Below are 22,123 nucleotides of genomic sequence, written 5' to 3'. Positions count from 1 at the left end.
TGACTCTTATGCAACGCCAATGAACGCTTGCGTACAATCCCAGTCAAGAAAGGTTTCTCGTTGTTACTGCTTCTATCTATCGCTGAAAATAACACGACTGGAGGTTTCCTGACAAAGCAGTTGACATTTTAATTCACGAGTGTTACCGAAAATATTTGCAGCTTTAGAATGGACCTAGTTCGGGGCAAATTTGACTTTTCTTGGAAACATTTAACTCCAAGAGAGCAGATCTGGATCGTGCGTGACGTTTTCGTCATCCGAACTCATACTAGTTCAGTAGCGATTGTGCAGTGTGAACCTTGAGATATTCAAAGACTAGTGATGAAGAAGTTTGTTAAAATTTGTCAAGTAAAGTTCTTCCCATGTCATCGTACAGACGCCATTGCGGTGAAATGTGACTGTATAGTCGCTATCTACCACTATCCAACATGTCCAAATATACCTTTCACACTGTCTTCGGTCGGCAGCATTTCTCAACACTTCCTCTCAAGAAAATTTTAGGTAAAGGAACAAAGTCAGACTCTAAAGTCTACCGAACCATAATCAACTGGACCAATATTACACGCTAAAGCTGAATAACAATCATCACATTCAGGGTGGCGTTGCGCAAAGGCCCCTTAGTGCAAGAGAAGTTCATCATAGAAATACAGGCATGTACCGAAACTAAACCCAGTCCATATTATTGGTTTTTGGCCCGAATGGATTAAGTTCTACACTCGACTTAGACCTTAAGGTTACTTTGATTACCCACCCTACGCCTCGCGTAGAGCATTGTTTTCACTGTTTTCTTTTATTCCAATATCACTAGATGCCAACGCATGCAAAAAGTAGGGAGTCATTATATACAATGAAAGGACCGGATGATTCACTTAATACCAAATATTGTTCAGAGGTCCAGAAAGCTGATCTACTTTTTCTTAACTTGTTTTACTGTGCCGTATATTGCTTCTTTTTTGGAACTCCGTTCCATAGCTTGTGATATGTAGACATGCATATCGGCATTTTAATGACCGTCACTTTTCATGATTTAAACATCGTTTACATTCAGAACATTCATTGTGTAATTTTTCACTTCTGGCTACCTTCTCTCTTTACCTACACGATTTGTACCTTAAAACACGAGAGAAAAATTGCTACAAGACAGGAAAGTTTTTTTTTTCTCTGAGGCAGGGTCAGCTACTCTGGGAGAGCAAGTCAGCTAAGACAAAGGCAAACAAATAATCCAAGATTTGACCAACCAGAGAGGAAAGCTTACTTGCAGGCAAGAGGATGAACAACGCAGAACTGAGACCTGCACTGAATACGCCTGGGTAAGATGCCTAGGAAAGAAATTGCTACTGACATAGAAGTCCTGACTGGGTGTAAAACTGTTTGAATAATTTTACAGTGCTTCCAACATACATTAAGATGTACAGTTTTGAAGAAAACAGTGTATCTGAAGTTTGCACTCTACTCTTTTAAATCAGATGTTTTGGTTATTTCTTTTCAAATAACTACTTGGAGATAATTATAAAGTTATACAATTGTAAAACTATGTAAAAACTTGAATAACATTATAATGGCAAGTGCTGCCAACTGATAAGATTACCTGTTCAGTCACTCTTGTTTTGCCAGAGTTTAGCCATCAAGATAGCAAAAAAAAAACTTTAAAATCTCTGTAGACAGTATAGGAATAATAAAAATATCCTAAAATGCCTCATGACTCTGTCTCTTGGCAAAGGAAAGCTAAAACAGTTTTGAAACACTCATCATTAAAACCAGGAACTTCGTTGTCCATATCCAAAGTCTCAAATAAAAGTGGTTTGCGTTTAGCAGTTGTCACCTTAAAAAGATTCATGCTGTGTGAAACCCAGGCACAATTCTTGATTCCAAAGTCTTCCTGAAATGAGAGTGTGTTGAGTTGATAACACATCAAAGTAAACTGGATTCCATCTGTGATTACACACTTAGTAACAAGTGGCTTCTGCAAGTGTTGACCCATCTGAACACCATCATCCATTGCCAAGGCAACCAGAGAACCAAACATGCTCATGATTCCATAAGCTTGCTGCTGCTCAAATGTCAGTTTGTTTATGTTTGTCAAAAACATTGTATGATTGTAGGGGTATTTGTAAAGTGCACTATTCTGAAAGCCTGGGTTGTTCTGTAGATGTAAGATGGGATGGCGGAAGACATTGATGCTGTAGTTATCAAACGGACCGGGTATTGTTTCCAAGGATGTTTTTTCAATATCTATATGTAAATAAGACAAAAAATGAGTAACATCAACTTTGGAAGATTGTAAATATACTTTCAGTAATATGAAACTCCATGCCAAGGATACTGGAAATCACATTTCCACAGCTTGATGTGGGTGATAACTATCAAATAAGACCTCATAATCCCTACACATAGTGAGTTTGGCTTATCACTGGTGAACTGCTGCCTCCAATATTGTAAACTCAATAACAAGCAAGGTTGGATTACTCTCTTAATGGTGTATACCTTGGTACAGGGTAAACCTACACTCTGCAAACCAACCCTTTCCAAACTATTTTATTATCCAAAAAAGGGAAAGTTTGGGAATTACAGATGCATCAGAAAAGTCATCTGTCTGTGCCTTTCCTGTTGCAAGTATGGCCACAAGGCATCACGGGCTTGATGTCAGTGCTTTCCTTCACCTATGGGGTACTCCACCTACCATTTGGCAGAAAACATCAAGGGAAAGATTTCCACTTTCAGAAGGCCATGGACAGACTTAAGTTACCTGACATCATGGTTTCCATTAAGAAGTGTTACAATAGGAAACAGTGTGAAATAACAAGAGAATGCACTACACAACGGCTCCACAACTGAATAAAAATGAATAGCTGGGCCATCAAAAGTAAATTAAAATAAAATTGTATACAAAGTATTTTTATATCACAAGAGCCAAGTGTTAACACTGTGTGGTGCTATTTGAGATACATGTCACATCAAAGCACTTAATTAATATCTTATGTTCACTGCATAACAATTAAAAAAAAAATCAAATCCCACTTGAGCAACAGACAACCTGTTTATTGCTGTTTGAACAAAGGCTTATTTTGTAGCATTAACAAAATAACAATTTTTCAAGTCTTCTGGTGTTTCACCCTAACAGTTACACTGTCCTGACATACTAAGCAGTTGAAGTGTCAGTGTCAAACAACAGAATATATTTCTTTGGTACTTGTATTTGATTGCTAAGGAATGCTCCCTTTTTTCCAGAGTGGAACAGACAATTATTATTTATCAAATATTTGGAGCAACTTCAGAATACATGCAGCCACTTTGAACGTTAACAAATTGTTGCTCCTGTGCTCCCAAAGTCACACATTCGATTCGATCTAAGAACAAAGATTATATATTTATATTATATATATAAGGTATGTGTGTTTGTGTACACTGTTTAGCCACACTAAAGAACGGGGCATACATAGAATTGCACTGCATTCGCCCCCTATCAAGCTCACCCTTTCAAGTTGGCCCCTACCTTATACCATGTTTGCCCCCACACTTTTCAAGTTTGACCCCACCACGTCAAGTTTGCCCCTAGATTGTGTAATGTTCAGATGAGTTGATTTGTGACAAAAATCATTCAAGATCCAAGGCACTAGCAGAATGTGCCAAATGTCAAGTCAGCCATGACTATTTTAAATTTCGGCAATTGTGTGGAATCTGCTTGGGAACTGGGTTGGCAGAATCAACTAAATACTCTGCGTGGGATCTGGGGTTACCAAAAACAACTAGTTTTGGAGCATAAACTGTGTAGACTCGAATAACAAATGTAACGGCAGCTGCAAGCAAATATCTTTAGCCTGTGGGATCAGTACAAGAGTGGTGATCATATGGCAAAGCAGTTTCTGCAAGCCTGCAACGTACTCTACTGACCGCAAGATAGCTAACAACCTGATCATTGAACAACCATGTAGCCTTTAGGCTCAGTTAAATATAAAAACAGCTCCTTTAGGAGCCACTGTAAAGGTCACGACCAACAAAAGTTCTTTGTATTTCACTGTTTGACCACAGTCCAACAATTTTGAAACATTACTGCTAGCATAGTTGTTTCTGGTATTTCTTGTTTCTGGTCGCCCCAGCTCCCACGCACATATAAACTTTCAAAATGGCTGTTGCCCAATTAAATTTGAAACTTGTTTTGGTTGTAACTTGTTCATAATTTTAGACAGAAACTACAGTAATTTAGACATGGTAGGGGCAAACATGGTCTACGGTAGGGAAAAAACTCAAAGGGGCAAACTCGATAGTGGGGCAAAAGAATCAGATACCCTCTTCCCATTCAAAAATGAATGACTCTTTTAGAGCATATGCCACGCAACTGTTCAAGCCGACCACAGAATTTTGCACCACTGAACTGCAGGAGCCACTATTTAATTTAGCGACTTCAGGACTGTGGGAGAATTGCAGTCGTTTAGCCGACGTTTCGTTCGCCGATGTGTTAGGTTGATTCACCAACGTCCTATGTCGATTTCCCAATGTCCTACTGGTCAATTTGCCAATGTCAGACATCCAAGAATAACGAAAAAAAAAGTTGCTTATAGATGTTTAGAATGCAATCCTGATCCTTGAGTCACTGCCAGTTTCGCTTGACTGACTTCCGATCAATTTGCACATTTTGACAGTTGTTGCAACTACCGCACCAATTCATTAATGTATTACGATGTCGATTAACATTGTATATTCAACTTTTCCAGCCTTATAATCGAGTAATAAATAAAATGGAACGTCAAGTAAATAACAACAGCAATTTTATTACAATATATAGTATCAAATATTTACAAGTACAAAAAACCAGATATTTTATTACAATATAGTCCAAAAGCATCTCTTCAATGAAGCACTAAGTCGTTATGAAATGTGAAACAGAAAACAATAAGCAACATAAGTCGCACCTTCCATTAGAATGCCGCCAGTTAACAGAACTCGTTTTAAATCTATGACAGTTTTCACTTCGCACTCAATTAAAAGAAGCAAGGAGTGCCATAATAGGCGCTTCTGCAAAAACTAGAAAACATGTTTTTAATAGTATATTTCAATAAGGATTGTTGACTGTTATCCATTCAAAGAAGAAAAGTCTCACCTTTATAAAATGCCACATAACACAACATTGCAAGAGAACACAAGTGAAGGCAAACTTTTATTTAGACGTTGGCGAATTGACCAGTAGGACGTTGACGAATCGACATAGGACGTTGGCGAATCAACCTAACACGTTGGCGAACGAGACGTTGGTGAAACAACTCGTTGGTGAAACGACCGGATACCTTGTGGGAGCAGCTATTTAAAGACACATATTAAGTGGCCGGAATAAAGTGTACTAAGACAATTCCTCTCAGAGCTACAGCAATTTAGTTGATTTTTTCTGTCTGGGTTCCAATCAGAAAGAAAAGTTGTCTCACTTACCTGTTTCTAAAAGATGGGTGGGTTGCTTTGTTCGAATAACAAATGCCGGCTCTTGGTCCAACTGGTAAAAGTTATGATGTCTGACCCAGTGGATCCTCATCCTGGGCTTCAAATCAAGAAAACAATCATCCAAATGACGATGTCGATCAGACAACGACCATCCAAACCTCAGCAAATCTTGCAAAAACCCCATAGTCATTTCCTCTCCTCTACGTCTGAACCTGTGGTTCGCGCTTATTCCTTCTCTGCGGAAAGCATGGTTATGTAGAATGGACTCCTTGAAATTTTCTCTTAGATGCACATATTCTTTATCATCCACGAAATTGTCTACGTTTGAAAAAGGAGCGGGTAATCCCTCGAATAACTTGGTCTTAGTAAGCCATTGATATTTTGAGCTGGCGTCAAACACACTTGTTGTTGAAGGATGAACGATAAAAGCTTTGGCGATCACATGTTTCGGAATTATCAATGGAACTCCAGTCTGACGAGTCTCTTGACGTTCTGTTTTTGCGGCTACAGCACAGAGTTGACGGCAAGTAAACCGGCACGTACCGTAAATTTGCTGATTGCTTAACACACGTTGTTGTAGAAAACAAACGACCATGTTGGAATGCCAGTAGGCTGAGCCAGCAGTATCTAAAACTTGATAAGGCCGGATAGCGGCCTCTCTTAAGTGTTTGGCCCCTTTATAAGGTCGAATAGACCTTGAGCTCGCGGTTGGAAGGGATACAGTGAATAGGTTAAGCTAAGCCACACGAGGTCCTGCGCCTTGAATGGAAATAATCAACGCTATGAATACTGTAACCTTCTGCTTATGAGACCCTCTCCCCACCGGTTGCCAATCTACCAGTACACCAGAAATTACACCCAATTAAAGCACCTCGAGCTCTTTATAGAATGATGTAATTTTTTTGTTTCAGATATTGAAATTTATTTGAAGCTTAATTCAAAACGAATAAATGAAAACCACATTTCAGTCACTTCTGTAGGTCATTTCTGACTAGTTTTCACTCTATTTACACTCTTAACTTTCCCCTTTATCATCCTTTTCCACTTCTCCAAGTTCACAAGACCATGAAAGCACCTCATGAAGTTGCCAGAACTGACTGAGCACTTACAGATGCCAGTCAACAGTGCAGGCCCCATGGAGAACGAATGGTTAGGGTTTAATTCTAAATGCTTCATACTTATTTTCTGAAAATTCTATCAACATATGAACCTAAAAAAAAAAAACTGCTGATACAGTCTGGCCAAAGTCCCCCGAAGAGTGTTGTGATGCACATTTGATCATATCCACATGTTAATTTGTGCAATATAAATATTATATTATTATTATTATTATTATTATTATTAAGGGCAACTAAAACTCTCCTTATGAACTTAAGATAAGTTTCACATTATTTCAAAGGACAAAAGGGAATGGAAGTAGAGAAATAACAGGTTTCAGTTGCAAAATGTCAGGTGGCGTCAACAACAACAACAACAGCATTTATTTAAACACGGTAAAAAAAATTCAGCAAAAGCTGATGTGGTCGTGTACAAACAATAAAACTAAATTCCTAACAAAATACAATAAAACTAAATTCTTAACTAATTATAAGACTAATGTAAAATTTTCAACAATAAAAATTCCACATAGTACATCATTATAATATACGTGGCTTAAAAATACACTTGAGTGACTTTTTAAAAGCGTCAACGTCTTGAATTGATCTCATTTGATTTTCCAGAGCGTTCCACCGAGTAATTGACTTGTATGAGCATGATTTCTTGACCATATTGGTCTTAGGTCTAAGTAACCTAAATGTCATTTTCCTCCTGAAGTCGTAGCTACTTACATACTTTTCAAAGCGACGGTTCATAGGACAAGGTAAAAGATGATAATAAGCCTGATGCGCTAAGATTAGTAATCATTTCTCATACATAATCTCCAAGGTATTCCATTTTACTGTGGCAAGAACCTCCTTGTTTGGAGTACACCAATCCAAGTTAAATATTATTTTCGCCGCTCTAACATGTATAGATTCTAAGGTTGAGAAAAATACTCGACCACAAGAGCCCCAAACTAACATACCATATGTCACAGACGGCAGAAAAACCTTAAAATAGAAATCAGTTCTTGCCTGTTTAGGCAGGAAATACAAGGATTTAAGTAAATTCAACTTCTACGTATATGACTTAGCTATTTCCGATACATGATGATCCCATTTAAGAGCATTATCAATCTGAACACCTAGGCATCTCGTAGAAACAACCTCCTCGATAACACAAGGACCCATCTTAATAGCTTTTGGCCCAGTAAATTTTCCGCGTCCACCAAGCAATATATATTCCGTCTTGGTGGGATGTGGAGAGACAGTTCTCGCAACACCATGTATATAGCCTTGCTAGTACTTCATTCATCTTGGAAGCCACCAGATCATAGGTCAGAGCCGAGACATAGACGGTGGTATTGTCTGCGTACATATGAAGCTGTGGGTCACCATCTATTCCCTCAGTGATATTGGGCAGGTCATTACAGAAAATGGAAAACAGGGTAGGGCCCAGCACCGACCCTTGAGGTACACCAAAAGTAACTGGTGTCAACTAATGACACAGTGTCAATTGGAAAGGAACATCAGAACTAAGGACATACTGACATATTTCATAGAGTAATTGTTTTTATTAATCATCTCTTCTGCTATGTTTGAAATCAAAATTCAGACAAAACTCATTTCATTAGTGTGGCTGCCCATGACATTTGGCTTCTCTGGTTTGGCTTTACATGGTTCAAGGAGTGGCTGGCTACAAAAGAGACCATTGTGTTAAGCATTGATGAACACTTGTTACAGCTTGTTATCATCCAACACAGTTTAGCCTGTCCAGTAATACCTTATGATGAAGTGAAACTTCTTTGTTACACCCTTTTAGGCATTTTTAATGTATAACAACACCATAACTCAATTAAGTCTTCTTCAATGTTTGAGGCCTTGGTGTTTTCACAAATCATCATAAATAAGTCAGGTTTATAACAATCCATAGCTGTTAGGAAGACCACTGTTGAATCCAAGCTTCTATTTGCTCAAGATTTGTTTCTAGTTGCTCAGGAGAGTCACTTTGCAGTTCATGAACTATTTCCTTTCTGTAACTTTCCCTAGCTTCTTCAAGTATTGTTTGAAAAATTTCACATTCCACATTTTCAGTTAGCTTTTTCCCTTTGTAGCCTCTGAAGAATAAAAAAAAGGAAAAATTACCTTATTTTACATTGCATGACCTTGTATGATACAACATCTCCTGGTTAGCACTTAAAAACTCTAACCACAGAGCTATGAGAGACTCTAACAATACTGTGAAAATAATTCATGAGTAAAAGTATAATAATTCATTTGTTCCACTTCTGCTTCAGTTTCCATCTAAATTACATTAAGCTAAATCAAGTTATGGTAAAAGATAAAAGTGGTCTACAAGTTGTTTATCACCACTGAGCTGCATATTAAATGAAATTGCATACAAATATTGTGTTCATATATTATACTGTGAAAAACTTATGCATTTATAATATGCAAAGCTACATCAGCAAACATCCTTCACAGCACTGAAATTGTATAAATTTTGTGAAATATTAACTCTTATATGGATAAAATCTACTGACATAATACTTAAAATGTTGAAGTGGAATTATTCTACCTTGATAGTTTATGCTGTGCCTGATGCAAAGGACAACTAATAATTTATTTATTATTTATTTATTCATTTAAGGATTTGTACAAAGTACTGGTATATATTAAACAATAGGACACGAGTCCCCTACTAGGTATAAATACCAACCCAAGCCTCAAAAACTAAGCATCCTATCCCCTCTATCCCCTAAATCTAATACACTTACACAAAAAGAAGACAATAACTAGAAACTAACAGCTACAAACCGAATGGGTATTTATCCAACAACATTTAAGACATTCTTTTAAAAGTGCGATAACTTTCGCCATCAAAGTCATTTAAGAGTCTATTAAAGTAAAACTCCTTAAGCTTGCGCTTAAGAGAGCCAAGGGACTCTGACTGCCTAGCATCAACTGGACTATTGTTCTACAAGGGGATAATTCTAATTAAACAAAAGTCTCAAAAAGTAGATATTTTGCTCATATTTAGTTTAAAGGTAAAACTGAGCATCCTAGGCGAGTCTGACTGGTAACAGATGAAAAACAATTATCAATTGGTTGGGTTAAATCTATATGTCCATGAAGACATTTAAAGAAAAATATGAGATCTAAATACTCCAACCAATAGTTAAGTGGTAACAGTTTAAGCCTAACAAGACGATCCTTATAGGATAGGGTACTATTTCTAACAATAAAATGTGTGGCTCTTCTCTGTACCCTTTCTACTAAGAGTAAATTACTAATACTAGACTGAGGTGCCAATAGCTGAAAACAATAACAAAAATGGGAATGCACTAAGGAGGAGTAAAATCGCAAAAGTGGGCCCTCACCAACCAACCCTGCACAATTTCGTTTAAGAAAACCTAGAAGCCTATTTGCTTTAGCAACTATCATAAGTGTAACCAGTATAACTAAGTATTATAACTATAACTAAGTATAACTATCACTATAACTAAGTATAACTATCATAAGAATTAGAGAAACTTGAATGTCATATCATAAATAAAGTTTAGAAGTAAGTTTACCTTTTTTCAAGCCTTTCATAAAGTATTGTGTTGTTTGTTCGCAATACAAACACAATATCAAACCACCTCTCTGGAAAAAAGTCACAACCATGATAATCAACAATGTTACCACCTTCACTCATCTGATCTTCCAATTCATCAATCACCTGAAGTAAATAAACCAATCAATAAAAATACAAAAAGTTAAATTAAAAAGCTATGAAATGATTAGGTGGTTGGGAAAAGGGAGTTTATTTCTTTATATGAAAGATGCCTTTATGGACTAGAGGTGGGGTCATGATATTTCAGCTACTGAGTTTTGAAGTGAAGAGGGTAAGTGGTCGTTTAGAAAAAATGCTTGTAAGTAAGGGAACAATTGCAGAATACCTGGCCACCTCATTTACCTGTGTCGGGAGGCTTTGAAGAATGCAGCATAACACAATAGAGGCTATTCTTATTCAATGACATGTAAATGAGTGGCCGGGTAATCTGCAATCTAGCCTAAGTAAGGGCCAAGATTCATAAGCTATGAATAATGAAGTTAAGCTAGATCATTATGGTAAGGTACTTTAAAGAAAGTGGGGGTGGGGGAAGTATTTTCACCATCAAGGTTTGCAAATTATTCCACAAGGAAGGTCTTAGAAAATCAACAACATCATAAGGAGAGGAATTATTATAAAGAAACACAGTTAGAGTAGAATTCATTACAGCCGTGCTCAACTTTATGTACGTTATTATTAACCCTTCCACGAAGACTAAAACTATACTAGCTAAATGTGAAAAAAAATATACATGGCTTTGAGCTGTCCGGTAGAAAATAATCCAACAATCTTTGTGTATAATATAAGATCAACTTGTACCTACCCTGTCTTCATGCAGCACGTGGCAGCCATATTGGTCATCCCATCCATCATACAAGTTTTTCTCTTTCGCCAAATCACCCACGTTAATGTAGTTTAGCCCTGTCTTTTGTGCTAGCTCCCTTGCCGTCACAGTTTTACCAGTTCCTGGAGTTCCCGTCACCAAAATATTTGGCCCAGCTCTGCCTGAAGCCATGTTCGATTCTTCATGGTAACCCAGCCTTCCTCAGTCTCCCCTCATTGGACATTGGGTACTGGGCATAAGTACCTTTCCTCGTGCTCGAGGTGCTGTCTTGACCTAACCGAGGTTATGAAAATGGAAAAAAAAATAAAGCATAAAATCCTAAAAAAGTGTCTTCTCCGATTTCTTTCGCTAATGCCATTGTTTCTTTAAGACAACCTTTCAAAACGTCTGAACAGCCTGGTTAGACTAGTCCTATTCAATCCAGTTTCAATTGAGAGGAAATAACTTTAACTAGGGATGCGGCCGAAAAGAAGGCAAAACAGTTTTTATTGAAACAATACACCGAAAATTGCTTCAAAGGTGGTGGCAATCGGAACGCTGTTATCAAATTCATTTAGGTACAACTACGAGCGATGTTTGACTGCGAAGGACTGGTTACGAGACTTCGACTTCCCGTTCGCATTACGTTAGGAGAGACTGGACAAACTGTGTACCTCTGTCACGCCTTTTGATTGATGCAAGTAAGTGTGATGGTAGTGATACATGGTCTTTCCTCCTTGCAACAATCCTCGTCATGTTTGAATAATCTATCATACCTCCCTCTCTCCGTGTGCAGGAATTTCTCTCAACAAACACTGACAAGGAAGGTTTTTTTTTTTTTTTAATTTAGGGCTGTCACCAACGACCGACCGACGGACGGACCGATCAAGATTACAACTTCATCTCCTCTCAGCTATTCATTCTGTCATGACGAGAAAAATATCACTACGTCATTTTAAACCGTGTGACCATAAGAAACCAAACCTCTCTTTATTTAGTTTAAGTACCATCTTTATTTATCACCTTCAGGTTATCATAACTGATAATAAGAAATAATAATCAATTTCAAATATCCAAGACACGTCCATGTCTTAACCATGAACACAAAAAGTAGAAAAAACCGTAATTGAAAAAGCACGGAGAGTGTGGTGGTGTGGAAGTCATAATATATAATTAAAGCTCTCTTCACTGAAAAGAACGGGCAGTGTTATTGAGTTGCGTAAGAGCTGGTAGGTCTACAAGGTTCCTCGCTATCGATGGAATCCTCAAAGAAGTAGCAGTCCCTGTGGCGCCGAAGAACTGATATGGCGATATCTTCAACTGAATGAGGTTCAACTCCAAGATCTTTCAGTCCTGGTAAACCTGGTGTAACCTGGTCTGATAGGAATTCCTGAAAAAAAAGAAATAAACAACTACAACCACAAAACTTGAATAAATTTTGGCTACAATTACGGTTTTCAATGGATAATTAGGACACTGATTACACTGGCAAGCTGTGGTTCGGCCGTGAACTTTCAGTCGTAGTAAATTCATGAGCCTCATGACCCATTACATACCGTGGCTTACAAAATGGAGTAACGGCAGGAAATTTCATTTCTCCATTCTTACCCTAAACAGCATATCTCGTGTAAGACGCGGGTTGAATATAGACTGCTCCATGACCCAGGCTACAAGGCTGAAATGTAACACAATCAAATAATAAAACTTTTCCTTTCAAATAACTTTACACAGAATACCACGAGAAGGAATTGGCATGATAATTGATGTAGTTCGAAATATACATATCGGTGTTTCTCCCGATTAAAATGTAAGAAAGCACAGGATAATAGCTTCTGATAATAAAGTGCGTGTTCAGTCGTCATGCTATGATACTATGACGGAGTTTATGTATTAAACAAAACATCACAATGATAATCACATGATTCATATCATGTCAGATAAACAAAGGAATACGGATAACAGATAAGATTGATTGGGTGGATGCATCTTGAGTATTTCTATAGGCTTCGTATCCTAACTATCACTCACATGACATTTTATGGCTTGGGCTTAAATGAAGTAAATTCCTTGGTTGTTAACTGCTCTAATAGTTATAATCTTAGAAAATCGCTAAATATATTAATTTATAGACCTAATACTGAACTTGGCCGTAGTTCTTTTGCACACAGGGCAGCAATTGCCTGGAATTCCTTACCAGATAGTTTAAGACACTTTTCTAATCCCGTTGCTTTTAAAAATAGGTTTAAAAAGGCAAAAAATTATGTTGTAAATATAAATTTTGGAAAGGAGGGTGGCTCTGTTGTTTATAATAAGAATTCAAATTTCTACTATTTCTGATACATTATGACACATTTATATTTATATTCATTCTGTTTCTTATATTAACACTTTACTCTAGGTTTATTTATGTTATTTTACATAGATAATATAGTAGGTCCACATCAGCTGTAAAGTTGCCAATCTTTTAACCTACTTATCAAATAAAGATATGTATATACCGTATGTCTGTATGTAGGATCATAGTTCACTAATGATTTGTACCATGGCAGCTTACTTGTACATATTTCTTGATATGTTGTAGTAGGGAAGCTCTTTCCTAATCAGCCGATAGATGTAGTCCAGAATATCAAGCAAGTAATATTCTTCTGGGCTAAGAAGAAAAAAATAATTAAAAAAAACATAAAGAAATAAACAATTATCCCTACCACAGTTAACACTTGAATGAGGAGAGATAACAAATTTGAGCTCCTCTTATACATATGTATGTATATAGAAACCAACCTAGTTTAAAAATGCCATTGTTTCAAACCTAGTCCTGCTATGAACCTCGCTGACTTTGTCTACAGAGGACAATATATATTGAAAAAAAAAAAAAAAAATCCATGTGACTGTGCATCTGTTTAGTCAAAGGTCACAAATGACTTCAGTGTGGTAAAATCCAAATTCTGATCAGAAACAACCTTAAGATATCTCACCCTGTAAGTTCAAATGTTTGTCCAATGCTCTCATCATTATTAACAGCATTTACTATTGCTTGGGCAACATCAGCCACCTGGAACCAACAAGGAAAAACCAAAACTAAATTAAGCACAATGTAATTGTTGATTGACTTACTTCATCATATTGCCTACAAACATTATCAAGCTATACTATCCATCCAGATACCCAATTGCTCCAAATGTGATTATCCTGAGCCTCAGAAGAAAAATAAGCCATGTTAAAAACTTTAGTAAGCATCATTAAGGAATTGGTGAAACCGTTTTATAACATTTCTTTCATTCACTAAAAACCACTCCTTCACAAATCTTCAAAGCCATCCTACACGCCACAACTAATCTATTTTTACATTCTTTTCAACACTTTCTGCACACAGCCCCTACAACAATGTCTAAAAAACTTGTGAAACTCCTACACTGTACCTAACACCTGGTTTGGATGGAAATTCTCATAATCTTGCATACTTGTGTTGGTAGCACACTTCCATGAGATGAATACGTGTCAATGTAGTTTGCATCCCAAATTTATAGGTAAGTGCAATACTGCTCTGCTCACAAAAGTAATGCTTAAAGTTCACTTACATAGACGGGCCTTTTGGTTGTGTTCATGCCTCCATCAATAAGTGGAATACCAAAAGGAATATTACCAAGATCTTGAAGAGGACAGTGAATATAACTCTCAGCCAAAAGCAAAAACCACAAGAAATAAATTACAATTAACTACAAATAGCCAAACATTTATCTATGGTACACATAATATAGCAAGGTGCATCAATGAATCCTTGATGTTAATAGTCCATTTTACAGTTGTGTGCTTGGTTGCCAAGCCTATTAATAGGAGTGAGGCTGGGGTTGACCTTGTTATGAAACAAACCTTGCTGCGAAAGTGCAGTATGATTGTCCAGGTGAGTGTAGTCCGGAGAAGGACTGTTGTCGGTGGTGGTGACTGACGTTTTGACCACTTGTGTGGAAGTCATCATCAGAGACTCCACTGACAACAGTCCCTCTCAGGAATACACTCACCCAGACTATCATTCTGCACCTTCACATGTTACCCCTGGGTTCAAACCATTTACTGCAAAACCTTGCTGCCTTTCAAATGTAAATCACTTTATTATCATGCTAACTAGATACAGGTCTCTATCATGACAAGGTCACCTTCAGCCTCACTCCAAATCAAAGGCTTGGCAACTAAGTACACAACTGTAAAATGGCCTATTATTTGGTTAAAATTTCTGAATTCCAATGGCCTCTGTCTACCCTCTTTAGACCTGAGTATTAAAAAATTGTTTAGATAGTGCAAGTTTGAATAAAAATTAAATATTAAGTTACATGTTAAAAAAAGTGCATTGAAAGTTCACTATTGGTAACTTATCTTCGACATGAACTTACACACATAGTAGTTCAAAAACTGATCTTCATGGCCAAAAAATTTTGCAGGTCGCACAATGGTAGCATCAGGAAATTCCTCTCTAACAGCAGCCTCCCCATGTGCCTATCATATAAGGAAAAGTAAAAATTTGTATCAGTACAGAAAAACTCAGGCATTATTATATTTACTACTTTTGCATTTTTAAAGAGAAGAATCGATCCAAATGTGATACAAGTATATAAAAAGCCATCAAGCTCCACAACATGTTATGTTAAAACAGCTATTACAACTAATCAGGAAGAGAAAACTTCTGCTAAATGTGGAAACCGTAGAAAGAACTCACGACAGTTCAACACAACACATGTTTAATGAACATGGCGACCCGTGAAAGCATGAGGTCCCAGCATGCATTGGAAGCAAAGAACATGCACAACAAATACATATATGGGCATAACTGTACACCAATCAGGAAGAGAAAACTTCTGCTAAATGTGGATAAATGAATTTCCCAGTTAAGTCAGATATTCACCACCCCCCCCCCCCCAAAAAAAAAATTATTCTGTGGCTTTCCAAAGAGAGGTGTTAAATTTTCTTTTTAAACTTCTAACTTTTTCTTTAATTCTTTCCATGTGCTCAATGTGCTACTGTGCCCTTGTAAATTTCATCTTCATGAGTGGAAAGGAAATATCTCTAAACAACACAATGCAGTGGGGTTACATCACTAATTTTCAATATCAAGTACCACAGGCTGCCCACGGGGTAAGCATCCATCACAGGTATCTTTTCAAAAGTACAATTTCCAACTTCTTTTCTGTTCTAAATTTATAGCAAAGTGTGGAGCTGCAGCAAGCTAGCGACTGAGATTAACCTTTGACTGTAGAAATTTAGATGGGCTATCCTCACTGGCATTAAGTGCTGACACATGAATTAAGCGTTTGACTCCTGCTTCCCGAGCAGCTTTGGCAATAACCCTTGCTCCCTCACTGTGGGCATCCTCAAATGTAAAGTTTCTGGAAAAAATAATATCAAAAATTAATGTCACACTGTATGGGAAAAGTATGTACAACTAAATTTATGTATATAAAATCTCAGGATGAAGCTTCATCCAAAGGTTGAGGTAGCTCTAGCATAGAGATTTCTAAAACAAAATAGCAATGAATAATGTTGAATTATTTTTTCCAATTGAAACTATATTAAAGCTAACATCATTTACTTTGAGAAGCTATCAATCAACACCTCATGTGGCTCTGCAGCTATCAAATACCATAAACAGGCATACACTGTATCTGTTATTAGTAAAGCACTAATACAAATGCTAACTCAGGAATAATGAAATTATTTAGTTCTTATTAACTGAGTGGGAGGTCTGTATGGGAGAATCTTGACCAAGGTCGCCAGTAGAGACCTCACTGCGTTCGGTCTGTACCAGCAACCGAGGTCAAGATTCTCCCATACAGACCTAGCTCGGTTAATAAGATGTTTATCATATGGCTGTGTCTTATATGCCAATTTTTTATATTCTTTGCACCTTTTTTTTTCTAGACCGGGCTAGATGCTTATCTAGATGGGAAAATCTAGACCGCTTTCAATATTGATTTCAGCCAATCAAATTCATAAATTTGGTAGTTCCCAGTCCTTGCGAGACACAGCCATATAATAAAGCTAAGTATGAACCAGTTCATTCATTGTTTTGTTTTGAGGGTGGGAGGAGGGGGAAGCTAGGGGGGGTAGGGTCATGGGTACAAAGTTGTTATCATTTTAAGTGTGTGAACTGGCGTAAATTACACAAGTCCTCAAACAATGTTTCTGCTTAATTTCTTATGCATTGAGGTCTGACGCACACCTTGTTTCAAACTGTCTGCCAATCAAGTTGATCACACAGTTGGAATGCTTCATAACTTTGGCCACAGACTCAACATCTTTTAGATGATAATCCTTAGACATAGAAGAGGAAATCAAAATTTTTGAATATTATTTAGCAATAGCAATTTTTAATTAATAAAAAGACACTTCAAATGTGGTCTCCATCTGCTGTAAATACTAAAATGAAAACTATTGCTGCTCTTTGGTATCAGCCTTGATTTTAGTTGAAGGAACCATTTGAATTTACAAAATATAATTTACAAAAATATAACCCATTGTACCAGAAAACTAGCAGAGGTTCTCACTATACAGAAGATACATGTATATGATTGTGTTGACTGGTTGAAGAGGAAACTATTTTATTAATGATTTTGGCTCATTTAATTTGAACATGCATTCTGATGATGGTTGCACAATAGTGTGAATGAGAATCCTTTGTTGATGTGTTTCAAGTCCAAGGGTGTCATCTGGAAGTATTATACTAGACAGGTATCAAACATCCACTTAGTAACACCAACATTATATTTCAAATTTTGATCAATTCTACTGTCAGGTCAGGGGACTCGCAAGTTCTTTATATAGAAAATGTGACCTCTAAGTGTTCACTGTATATTTCAAACTAGTCCTTTTTTTAATACAGGTAATAAGAACAAGAGGGGCATTGGACCATCAAATATTTTTCTACACATTTGTTTTCGACTCAAGCTATGACCAATAATCTTAGCTCTGGCTTACAAAAATCACTCACAAAAAACATGATCTGTCCCAAATCCCCCATCATCCTGAGGTTCCGGTAGTCATGTTCATCTCCCCGATATGGTACAATTATCTGATTTCCACGACGACCTAAGATGAGTACATTTCATTACAACACAATAAAAACACATGGAAATGACCTCTTTAATCATTTAATATAGAATACACAAATTAAAAAAAAAGTTGTTTAAGAGGTCTCAGATTGCACTGATAAATTGAACAAAGGGTTAGCCCCAGTGCTCTGAGGCTTAAAATTTGCTGCTAGTATTTACAAAATACTTACATTAATTAACAATCAACTGTCAGCCTTGTCATAAAGATAAATTGAACTCTGAAGGTGCAAGAATGACTTGTATTCTTTCTTTTTACATTTTACCTAATCTGTTGATGACATATCTCCCAAGAAATCCAGTTGCACCAAACACTGTGGCTACCACTCCACTGAAAGATGACCTTCCACCTGGTCCTGCTTTAGGCAAGTAACTCACATTTCGCTGCAATGACAAGACTTTGTCTAGTATGAGTTGCACATGTTTGGTTTAACATTAATAATTTAAGAGACCTATTGCGGCTTAATTAATTAATTAAATATAAAGTGTATATCCCTCATGTAGATGAGAGCACATGCACAAGGGAAGCAAATGGTAAGTTCTTCCAATGCATGAGCCACAGCATGGTATTCTGTCACACCTTTAATGAAAGACATTAGTTTTGCAAAAATCCTCAAATACTTAATATGGTCTTTTACTGGAGAAAAATTGACAAAATAAACAAATAGAGAAGCCTTGACTGTGCTCTGTTCTGTTGTAAAGCACTTAGGAAGTGGCTAGAGCATGCAGGGCTCGATACTAACTTTTCAACTTACTAGCCAAGTGGCTAGTGACATCTTAGATTTTATGACAATTTTAGTTTATTTACTAGCCAAACTGGCCGGTGGAAATTGAAAACCACCATCCAAAACTGAATGTCTACTAGTCTGTGGCTAGTGGGCTACCATTAGTGTCAAGCCCTGGCATGAAACAAGTGTAGGGGAGAAACATGAAAGGTAGTGAAGTGTTTTTCCCTACTTCTTGAGGGCTCTAGCCAGTTCCTAAGTGCTTTACAACAGAATGGAGCACAGTCAAGGCTTCTCTATTTGTTTTGTAATAAAGAACTTTCCAAATTGCCAAACAAACTTTATTCCCAAAGCGAACAACAGTGCTGTCAGCATGCTCTATACTCTTATAAAGCAGGCTACAATAAGCCAGTCAGAATCCTTATTGGAATGGTTCAAGAAATCAAATTGTTTGAACAAGACTAATGCTGTCAAAAATGTCAAACCATCAAAGTTCACAATCTGCAATAGTTCACAAACTCAAATAGTTTGGCTGGTCAAATTTATACTTTTACCTTCAGTTTTTTTAGTCTTAATACTGAATCTGATGAAATGTGCAGTGAAATCAGCCTTCTCAAAACTGGCTGGTCAGTGGCTCAACGAGCCACCTCCTTTCAAATCTTGGCCGTCTCTTTTCAGTCAAAATATATAATTTTCAATGGCAACAAATAAAAAAGAAAATAAGAAAAATTAAACACAAACAGAGAAAGTTAAAGAAAAGCCACCAGAGTGCGTTTAGCTGGCGTGATCCACTTATATCTTATATAATAATTACACGACTTTTTTCCCTTTTGACACACCCAAAATGCACCAAATTGGATCTCCAAGCATGTAAATTTCCAAAATTTTCCGGAGAGCATGTTCCGGACCCCCTACAGGCTCGTGCATGCAGGGCACTCAAAGGGGTGCCGTTAGCACCTCAACCTACTCCTCCAATCCATTAACCTACTCCTTACGATCTTTTTGAGAAGGCTTGAAATCTGACAATTGACAATTAGAATACAAACAGCTTAAGGGATGTGTTTATGAATGAAAATTGCTCAGGATGACAGCTCCATAAACTTGGCTGCTGTGACTAATGTGGCCTTTCACTTGATGCATTGGAAAGGATATCAGAGCAAGCTCTAAGTTCAGTTCACTTGAAGGGCGGCCAATGTAATTTCTGAGGCTTGCTTCACTGTAATGACCAGAGACTGCCATGATGAGCTAGCCACAATGGACCTCAGCATAACGGTAGTCACTCTAACATGTCATGATTTGTAAGAATTTTAACAGTGGGGCCAGTTAGGATATATTTTCAAGTTTTGTCATTCCTGTTTTGTTCTGTTTTTGTTTACACAAAACTATTTACACTATTAAAATATTTGCTGTGTTTGATTTTTACTACTGTATGCAAGTTTAAATTCTAACTGAGTGTGAAAACCTTCAAACTCAAACTGTCCCTTCTGTTTTCTCCTTAATGATTTTTGTCTCAGCATATGTTATAGTAATACAAATTACAATGCTTGGCATGGTTACAAACCTATATTCCTCTCTCTGATACAACTTTCCAGCTTGTTTACTCCAAAATTTTGCTTTCAGTTAACAAAAACAGCTACACATAGAACAAATACGCAGATGCTGTGACAGCTTTAGCTCAGCCCCATGCTCTGTACTCTGATAGAGCATCCCTTTCAACCAATGACAGAATGCGTTATATCCAAACTTTATTATAAACTGGACTTATATTATGTTATAATACCTTGGTGTTAACAAACATTATGTACATAAAGTGTTGCCCCTTGAACACATAAAATAAAGAATGCCAATAATAACCATTAAAAATTAAAACACTGATAATCACAAACTGTGCTGACCTTAAAAGAAAGTGCGAGTCCAGCAAATCTTGTAGGAGAGCCTGAAGATTACGAAAAAATATTGTCTCATTTTAAGAATAAAGAACTAATCATACCCAAAATTTTAAATCAAAGTTCAACACTGACGGCGATGATCACTCAGAATCGATGGTTAGTTTTTAAATTCAAACACTCAGCTGTTACCTTGCACTATTAACCAAGAGAACGTTCATAGTAACTACGGTACAACTTGTCTAATCAGAAATAAACTAAGGCAAGCGCATTGACGTCAGACATCCTAATTTTACGAAACAAAAAATGCGGTACACACTGATGCTTCAAAGTAAACTCTACCCTCGAAGTTCACATACTTAGATTTAGCCACAAAAATGGTAGAACTACCTAATCACAGCCACTTACAATATAACTTTCCAAAGCATTGGGTAACCAACATGGCGGGATATGGCGGCGCTCTGAACTGCAATCCGAGCCCGCTTTTTCCTGCGGTCAGTTAACAGCTGTCATATTAGCAGAAGCTTGCGACCCAGCCAGGACGACCTGAGGGACAGTGTCATCTTCAGAGACCCAGGGGCTGTAAGTCGATTTCACTGTCCCCAGTGGCCTCCTGGCCTGACTTGAAATCGACTCTGCCCCGAGGATGGGTCAACGTAACATCAGAAACTTAATGATGCCCCTATAATCCTTTAGTCCAGAGTAGGTTCTCGGTACCTCTCTAATTGAGTGTTATCTGATGAAAGGTTATGTGAAATACTTAAAAAAATTTACTTGATAGCAACAGTGAAAGAGTAGCTTTGCCAATTTTTCTGCTCTCCCTTATTTGTGAAAATACTGCATAACTTGGAAAAAATGATCGTTTCCAACGCATTCTTTGTTTACCATATCAAATAAACCAATGTATGTAACAGCATTTTGAAAACAATTTTTTGGCTAAAAGCCAAAAAGAGAACTAAATGAAACCAGAAGTCAAACTTGAAAGGTATCAGGAGTAAGCTTCAAAGAAGCGAAGTGCTTCAAAGTCCTCGTCATATAAGCCTCGCCGTTTTATGACGCTTTAAAAAGACATAGTTAATAAACAACGGACACAAAAATTTGGTGTGGCAACTTGTGAAAAACAACATAAAGAGGACGTTGAACTCATCACTCGTCGCTACTACATTTTGTGAGGAGTTGTAATAACGTTATTGATAGGGCCCTTGTTTTGTAGAAAAAGTAGGCTCAGAATAAAAAACGAAAACCTTTTCTAAAACGATTTTTCAGGCCACAAAATACATGATAAATCGCTCGCCATGCTTTGTTGTATAAACGTCCACAACTCGTCCTAGCGGGGGTTTTCAAAACGAACACCTTTCCACATTATGCCAGCGGCCGGCAAACATTCAGGCTAAGGTCTTTTTGAAGTTTGATTCCAGCTTTTTCCAGAAACGAGAACCCTGTCCATAACGTGCACTCATTGCCTCACAAAATGTAGCGCGCGATATT

At 37.2% G+C, this 22,123-nt stretch overlaps 3 protein-coding genes across 3 annotated transcripts; all 3 read right to left on the bottom strand.

The window, feature by feature from the left end:
* Positions 1-983: 983 nt before the first annotated feature.
* LOC111343639 (large ribosomal subunit protein mL37) lies at positions 984-6,050 on the bottom strand. The gene is made up of 2 exons (XM_022950854.2): positions 5,422-6,050; positions 984-2,232 (listed from the first exon to the last, which is right to left on the bottom strand). The coding sequence occupies exons 1-2, from the start codon at positions 6,023-6,025 to the stop codon at positions 1,697-1,699; spliced, it is 1,140 nt and encodes a 379-aa protein (XP_022806589.1). The 5' UTR covers positions 6,026-6,050; the 3' UTR covers positions 984-1,696.
* Positions 6,051-6,893: 843 nt separating this feature from the next.
* LOC111329530 (adenylate kinase isoenzyme 6) lies at positions 6,894-11,776 on the bottom strand. Its single transcript, XM_022934293.2, has 3 exons — positions 10,928-11,776; positions 10,085-10,230; positions 6,894-8,626 (listed from the first exon to the last, which is right to left on the bottom strand). The coding sequence occupies exons 1-3, from the start codon at positions 11,117-11,119 to the stop codon at positions 8,446-8,448; spliced, it is 519 nt and encodes a 172-aa protein (XP_022790028.1). The 5' UTR covers positions 11,120-11,776; the 3' UTR covers positions 6,894-8,445.
* A 140-nt stretch (positions 11,777-11,916) lies between these two features.
* LOC111329439 (NADH dehydrogenase [ubiquinone] 1 alpha subcomplex subunit 9, mitochondrial) lies at positions 11,917-21,119 on the bottom strand. The gene is made up of 12 exons (XM_022934184.2): positions 21,044-21,119; positions 20,645-20,685; positions 18,291-18,408; positions 17,907-18,004; positions 17,139-17,230; positions 16,164-16,305; positions 15,316-15,418; positions 14,506-14,576; positions 13,903-13,979; positions 13,482-13,577; positions 12,536-12,602; positions 11,917-12,317 (listed from the first exon to the last, which is right to left on the bottom strand). The coding sequence occupies exons 1-12, from the start codon at positions 21,075-21,077 to the stop codon at positions 12,135-12,137; spliced, it is 1,122 nt and encodes a 373-aa protein (XP_022789919.1). The 5' UTR covers positions 21,078-21,119; the 3' UTR covers positions 11,917-12,134.
* Between the last annotated feature and the right edge of the window lie 1,004 nt (positions 21,120-22,123).

This window comes from Stylophora pistillata, chromosome 4 (genome assembly GCF_964205215.1).
Source record: "Stylophora pistillata chromosome 4, jaStyPist1.2, whole genome shotgun sequence".
Lineage (NCBI taxonomy): Eukaryota > Metazoa > Cnidaria > Anthozoa > Scleractinia > Pocilloporidae > Stylophora > Stylophora pistillata.
The sequence above is the reverse complement of the archived record's forward strand: the minus strand, read 5'-3'. Positions and strand labels throughout refer to the sequence as shown.

Bases quoted from the DNA above. Each gene is read 5' to 3' on its own strand.
- LOC111343639 (XM_022950854.2), bottom strand. From the start codon at position 6,025: ATGGTCGTTTGTTTTCTACAACAACGTGTGTTAAGCAATCAGCAAATT. The intron at 2,233-5,421 runs GTAAGTGAGACA...ATTTACATATAG, and splicing joins CACCCATCTTTTAGAAACAG to ATATTGAAAAAACATCCTTG.
- LOC111329530 (XM_022934293.2), bottom strand. From the start codon at position 11,119: ATGGCTTCAGGCAGAGCTGGGCCAAATATTTTGGTGACGGGAACTCCA. The intron at 10,231-10,927 runs GTAGGTACAAGT...TATTTACTTCAG, and splicing joins ACGTGCTGCATGAAGACAGG to GTGATTGATGAATTGGAAGA. The intron at 8,627-10,084 runs GTAAACTTACTT...TTTATTCTTCAG, and splicing joins TATGAAAGGCTTGAAAAAAG to AGGCTACAAAGGGAAAAAGC.
- LOC111329439 (XM_022934184.2), bottom strand. From the start codon at position 21,077: ATGTTGGTTACCCAATGCTTTGGAAAGTTATATT. The intron at 18,005-18,290 runs GTAAAATGTAAA...TACTCATCTTAG, and splicing joins ATATGTCATCAACAGATTAG to GTCGTCGTGGAAATCAGATA. The intron at 13,980-14,505 runs GTAAGTGAACTT...TGTTGGTTCCAG, and splicing joins CAACCAAAAGGCCCGTCTAT to GTGGCTGATGTTGCCCAAGC.